The sequence below is a fragment of the Cebus imitator genome, unplaced genomic scaffold (assembly GCF_001604975.1).
Source record: "Cebus imitator isolate Cc_AM_T3 unplaced genomic scaffold, Cebus_imitator-1.0 Scaffold356, whole genome shotgun sequence".
Taxonomy (NCBI): Eukaryota; Metazoa; Chordata; class Mammalia; order Primates; family Cebidae; genus Cebus; species Cebus imitator.
This window is the reverse complement of record NW_016107671.1, coordinates 30,229-36,674: the sequence shown is the minus strand read 5'-3', so window position 1 is coordinate 36,674 and position 6,446 is coordinate 30,229. Positions and strand designations below refer to the sequence as shown.

The following is a 6,446-nucleotide window of genomic DNA, read 5'->3' as shown; positions in this document are numbered from 1 at the left end:
TCCCTGCCCTCCCTCCTCTCCCTGCCGTCCTCCGTCCCTGCCCTCCCTCCTCTCCCTTGCCGTCCTCCCGCCCTGCCCTCCCTCCTCTCCCTGCCGTCCTCCGTCCCTGCCCTCCCTCCTCTCCCTGCCGTCCTCCGTCCCTGCCCTCCCTCGTCTCCCTGCACTCCTCTGTGCTGGGCCAGGCTCCTCTCCTCCCCTCACTCCTCCCCACTCCCAGGCCATCTCCTCTGCCCCAGGCAGGTCCCTGCCTCTGTCCTCACAGCGTCCTCACCCACGTCTCTGTCCCTGAGCCCCAGACCCAGGGTTCCTCGGCCCACTGACCCCCCACCCAGTGTCTTCCAGGCCCCTTGCACCCACTGAGGCCCACCTGGGCTCCAGGGTACAGTGTCCTCCAGACCTGCCCCTCCTGGGCTCCCCGTGCCCCGCCCCAGCCTGTCAGCCCCGGGCCAGCCGCTCCTCGCCCGGTCTGCAGAGCCCATCACCTCCCACTCCAGGCCCCGCCCTGGCCTCCACTCGGTGTCCCCTCAGCACAGCCCACACAGCCACCAAGAGGGAGTTTCTCACGTTCAGGCCCACCCCATCCCCATCTCACCTTACCCTGGCAGTGCCCCGCAGCACCCTGACAGGGGGAAGCCTGGGCCCCTTTGCCGGGTGTATGAGGCCCCTCTCGACCCGCCATGCGTCACAGCACCCGGCTGCACCACGAGCTCCCCACCTGGCTCCTCATCCACCCCCACACGCACGCCTCTTCTCTCATCCTTGCCCGATACCTGCTTATCCAGGGTCTCAGCCCTGAGCTCGAATGCTCTTCCCACCTCCCTGCAGCACCAGCCCAGGACTGACCTGGACGGGCGTGGTCCTGGGGGAGCGCACCCCAGAAGGGAGGCTGGGCTTTAGGCTGCGTCTGAGGCCCACGTGGCTGTGGCAGTAGTAGGGGAGGGCAGTCCAGGTGGCCCCATGAGCACAAGCTCGATGTAGAACTGCCGGGGGACCTGGGGGGCGGCAGTGGCTGGGCCTGAGGTGGGCCTGGGCAGCCCTCCCGCCCCCTCCCGCCCCCTCCCGCCCCCTCCGCCGCTGACCCAGCCCCTGCACAGGTGGTGATCATGCGGGACTATCAGCACGAGAACGTGGTGGAGATGTACAACAGCTACCTGGTGGGGGACGAGCTCTGGGTGGTCATGGAGTTCCTGGAAGGAGGCGCCCTCACCGACATCGTCACCCACACCAGGTATTGCTGGGGCCTCAGACTCCTCCTGTGACATGACCACGTCCCCTCCAGACCGCTTGGGGTGGGGCCACGTCTCCAAACCAGCCGTGCTGCGTCCCCCTCTGCCCCCAGGCATGCGGTCGTGTCTTCTATTCCTCCAGCTCCAGAGTGGGGTCAAGCCCCACTCCGGTCTCAGGTTCCCCCCAGCCCAAGGCAGGGCTTCATCCCCCTCAGCCCCTGGGGGGCTGTCCACCCGCCTGCTCACCCCTCACCCGCAGGATGAATGAGGAGCAGATTGCAGCCGTGTGCCTGGCAGTGCTGCAGGCCCTGTCGGTGCTCCACGCCCAGGGCGTCATCCACCGGGACATCAAGAGCGACTCGATCCTGCTGACCCATGACGGCAGGGTGAGGGGACAGGCGGTGGGCTGCGGGAGGTCGGGGTTCCCACGGCGGGGCTTCTCTTCCTCTCCCCATCCCCTTTGAGGGTAGGTGGGCTTGACCCCCTAGGCTTGTATCTTGAGGAGCAGGGACTTCATCTGTCCCTCATGCAGCCCAGAGTCGGGCTCCAGCCCGGTGGGAGCACTGTGCAGGGGGAGGGCACAGGCTGGTGGGGGCTCTGCAGTGTGAGGGCACAGGCTGGTGGGGGCTCTGTGCAGGGGGAAGGCACAGGCTGGTGGGGGGCTCTGCCGTCAGCACAGGATGTTGGGCCCAGGGGCAGGCATCTGGGCAGACAGCGCAGCCCCTGCTGCAGGCTTTTCCCTCCACTGAAAAGCCGCTGCCTGCCCAGCACCCAGGTTGGGCCGTGAACCCAGCCCCATCTCCCATACTTTGGACTGAGGTTCTGAACCCCAGGCTGTGGCATTTATAATGCAGGGTGGACGTGACTTTCTGTAGGAAAGGGCCCTTGACTCCAGTGAAATTCTTGCAGAAGTGGATGACTCCATCCTTTCCTCCAAGGAAAATAAAGCCCCACCAGTCAGGCTAGGCAGAAGCAGAGAGAGCTCTGTTTCAATGATAGTCTGTGGAAATCTCAGGATGTCTGCAGATGTGTTTGGGGGCGACATCTATAGGCCACCTGAGATTGTCCTTCCATGGTTGTGGGGGTGTTCTCTGGAGACAAGAAGACCCATAGAGATCCTCAGAATTTGGAAAGGGGGCCAGGTGCAGTGGTTCACACCTGTAATCCCAGCACTTTGGGAGGCTGAGGCGAGAGAATCACGAGGTCAGGAGTTCAAGACCACCCTGACCAATATAGTGAAACCCTGTCTCTACTAAAAATACAAAAAATTAGCTGAGCGTGATGGCAGTCGCCTGTAATCGCAGCTACTTGGTAATCCCAGCTACTTGGGAGGCTGTGGCAGAATTGCTTGGACCTGGAAGGTGGAGGCTGCAGTGAGCCAAGATTTCGCCATTGCACTCCAGCCTGGGCGACAGAACAAGACTCCATCTCAAAAAAAAAAAAAAAAAAAACATAAAGGGGCCACAGTTCCTAAGAAGGTGTGGGGGGCCTGGTTGTTGTAGAGGCAGGCTGTGGCCCTCACAGCCCGAGAACAGGGCTACCTTCCTTTCCAACCCAACTCAAGATGCTCCAGGGCAGCAGGGCCCCAGGGCACAGGCTTTCGGGGCCACCCGTTCCCAGCCCCGCCTGGCCTTTGCTGTCTGCAGTTCAGTGGCCCCCAAGAGCCCCAGAGGCTGTCAGGGAGGGAGATGGGGGGATCCTGTGGGAGGTGGCTCGCCCAAGGGCCCCCACGGGGAGGTGGTAGAGCTCCCCAGTAGTCTGGCTCTGGAGCCCAGCTCTGACCTCTGGGCCACACATCGTGTCTGAAGCTGAGGGATTACACAGGCGGATGCCCCTGCTCACCCTTCCACTGTGCCAGCTCTGCTGACCCCACTGCCTCTGCCCTGCCCCAGGTGAAGCTGTCAGACTTCGGGTTCTGCGCCCAGGTGAGCAAGGAAGTGCCCCGGAGGAAGTCGCTGGTCGGCACGCCCTACTGGATGGCCCCAGAGCTCATCTCCCGCCTTCCCTACGGGCCAGAGGTAAGCCCCGGGGTGGCTAGGTTGTCCTGCTGTCGGCACCTCTCGTCCAGCTGCAGTGCTGGTGGGAGGTGGGGCTCAGCCTGGGGAATGGTTTCTGGGAATGGCTCTAGATGAGGAGGTACTGCAGGCATGTGTATGTTCATTCATTCATTCTTTTCTTTTTTTCTTTTTGAAATGGAGTCTGGCTCTGTTGCCCAGGCTGGAGTGCAGTGGTGTAATCTTGGCTCACTGCAACCTCTGCCTCCCTGGGTTCAAGTGATTCTCCTGCTTCAGCCTCCTGAGTAGCTGGGATTACAGGTGCTTGCCACCATGCCCAGCTAATTTTTGTATTTTTAGTAGAGACGGGCTTTCACCATGTTGGCCAGACTGGTCTCCAACTCCTGACCTCAGGTGATCTTCCTGCCTTGGCCTCCCAAAGTGCTGGGATTATAATGATGAGCCACTGCTCCCAGCCTTGGCTCTGATTTCTGAGTGATGTCTTCACGCAGGCCGCTTTCCCTTTGTGGGAACAGAGACCGCCCCAGCAGCTCTGGGAAATGTCTCCCGCCTATGGGCTCCCCTCTTTCCCTGGGTGTTTTGGGTAAAGTCCGCAGCTTGGCTCTGATTGGCTTAGCCTGGGTCATGTGCCTGTTTCTGAACTAATCACTGTGCCTCAACTATGGTGATGAGGCCACCTGGGTCCTGAACCCACCACTGGATGCTACCTGGGCTGAGGGCAGGAGGGGCAGTTGGCAAGAAGAGGGATGGGTGCTGGGTGGGCAGCTTTCTTCAGGGCTCCCTGGAGGATTAGCACGTGGACTGCTGCTTGGGCGCCCAAGAGGGAGTTCTGGGCCAAGGACTCCAGGTGGCAGAGGCAGAGACGGCGCTGGGGATTCCCCAGGACCCACCATCCCCCTGCAGCTCAGCCCTGCTGTTCCTTCCCCCGCCCCAGGTGGACATCTGGTCGCTGGGGATAATGGTGATCGAGATGGTGGACGGAGAGCCCCCCTACTTCAACGAGCCACCCCTCAAAGCCATGAAGATGATTCGGGACAACTTGCCGCCCCGACTGAAGAACCTACACAAGGTGGGCCCCGCTGTGGCCGGGAAACCGTGTACCAGCCGGCGGGTCACCAGGCGGAGCGTAGGGTGCAGATGGGATGGGGATGGCGATGGCGCCTGGGATGGCACTGTGTGCTGGGCCCCCACCCCGAGCCGTGTGTGTCTGTGCAGACCCCCTCTGTGGGGACTGGGCCACAGAGGCAGCAGAGCCACAAGCTCCCTGCACCCTCACCGTTACCCTGGGCCTGCCCGGCCCTAGAGGGATCTGCACGTTTAGAGGTGGAGGGCAGGGCTGGGACCTTCCTAGTGGAGGACTCACCGGCAGGGAAAGGGGCACCTCTGGGGCCCAGTTGCCTCCAGCTCCTTGTTAAGCCATGGAAATAGGGAGTACCTGAGCCCCTGGGGGATTTGTCACTTCCTCTGGGGCCACACAGCACCATCCCAGGCGCCATCACTGTCCCTGTCCCGTCTTCACCCCAAGCTCTGGACACCCGTGACCTCTGCCCCATCCCTGCACAGTACATGCTGCCAGCTGACTTGACGGAGGAGGAAACTGTGGCCCCGCAGCAAATGAGCATTGGGGACTTTTGCCCCCTGACCCTCCCTCCCTCCCCACAGGTGTCGCCTTCCCTGAAGGGCTTCCTGGACCGCCTGCTGGTGCGGGACCCCACCCAGCGGGCCACGGCTGCCGAGCTGCTGAAGCACCCATTCCTGGCCAAGGCGGGACCGCCCGCCAGCATTGTGCCCCTCATGCGCCAGAACCGCACCAGATGAGGCCCAGCGCCCCACCCCTCCACCAAAGAGCCCCCTGGGTCACCCCCACCCCACCGACGCCAGTAGGGGGCCAGCCCTTCCACTCCTCCCAGCCCAGGAGACGCTCCGTGTGGCACCACCCTCCTTGCTGAGGATAGATGGGACCCTACTACTGAACTCCGGTTTTGATCTCGTGACTTTTAGAAAAACACAGGGACTCATGGGAGCAAGTGAGGCTCCCAGGACCCCCACCCTCTGGGACAGGCCCACCCCCCTGTTCTGTCTCCAGGAAGGACAGTGGCCTCCCATCACTGGAAATCTGCAGTGGGGGTCACTGGGGGTGGAGAGAACACTAAGCAGTGAGCGTGTGTGTGCGAGTGTGTGCACGCGTGTGAGTGTGCATGAGCGTGTGTGCCAAGGTCCAGCCACCCTGTCCTCCAGCCTGCAAAAGGGGGTGTCTGGCGCCTTGCCTGACACCCAGCCCCCTCTCCCCCGAGCCATTGTGGGGGTCGATCATGAATGTCCGAAGAGTGGCCTTTTCCCGTAGCCCTGTACCCCCTAAGTGGCTGGATGGGGAGACGGGTCAGCGCCCCCCACCCTCTCCCAGCCTCTGCAGCAAATGACTACTGCACCTGGCCAGCCTCCTCTTTTCTAGAAGTCTATTTATATTGTCATTTTATAACACTCTAGCCCCTGTCCCCACTGGGGGACAGATGGTCCCTGTCCTGCGGGGTGGCACGGGCAGAACCACTGCCTGAAGAACCAGGTTCCTACCCGGCCAGCACAGCCCCAGCCCGCCCACCCCTGCCTCAAGTTAGTTTTACAATTAAAACGTTGTCTTGTTTTGTGTTTGTGTGTGTGGGGTGTGTGGGGGGGGTACCCTGTCTGCCTGTCTTGGGTGGGAATTCACAGAGATAGGGTCTGGATCTAGAAGAGCAAACCACGATTCCAGCCAAGGCAGGGCAAGGGTGGGGTGGGGAGTGGGGATTTCCGGTTGAAGCAGCTTGTAAGCCCCCTACTCACACACCGCTTCCCAGAATAGGGTAGGATTGTCCCACCCCTAGAAGCAGCCAGTTTGCCACCATCCATGTGCAAACTGGTCCCAGTTTGTCAAATCTGATTTCCTGGAAAGTTGTTTTTTTTTTTTGAGACGGAGTCTCGCTCTGTTGCCCAGTCTGGAGTGCAGTGGTGTGACCTCAGCTTACTGCAAACTCCACCTCCCAGGTTCAAGCGATTCTTCTGCCTCAGCCTCCTGAGTAGCTGAGGCTACAGGCGCATGCCACCATGCTCAGCTAATTTTTGTATTTTTAGTAGAGACATGGAGTTTCACCATGTTGGCCAGGATGGTCTCGATCTCCTGACCTCGTGATCCACCCACCTCGGCCTCCCAAAGTGCTGGGATTATAGG

At 61.4% G+C, this 6,446-nt stretch overlaps 1 protein-coding gene across 5 annotated transcripts in view; it reads left to right on the top strand.

Moving 5' to 3' along the window:
- Nucleotides 1-5,885, top strand: part of PAK4 (p21 (RAC1) activated kinase 4) — a 49,050-nt gene extending 43,165 nt beyond the window's left edge. For all 5 annotated transcript variants that reach the window (XM_017506521.2, XM_017506524.2, XM_037730655.1 and 2 more), the window contains 5 exons: nucleotides 1,095-1,228; nucleotides 1,486-1,612; nucleotides 3,119-3,244; nucleotides 4,176-4,310; nucleotides 4,904-5,885. In XM_017506521.2, coding sequence (XP_017362010.1) covers nucleotides 1,095-1,228; nucleotides 1,486-1,612; nucleotides 3,119-3,244; nucleotides 4,176-4,310; nucleotides 4,904-5,059 — 678 coding nt within the window. In that variant the 3' untranslated portion in view covers nucleotides 5,060-5,885. The remainder of the gene's footprint in view (nucleotides 1-1,094; nucleotides 1,229-1,485; nucleotides 1,613-3,118; nucleotides 3,245-4,175; nucleotides 4,311-4,903) is intronic.
- Nucleotides 5,886-6,446: the final 561 nt, after the last annotated feature.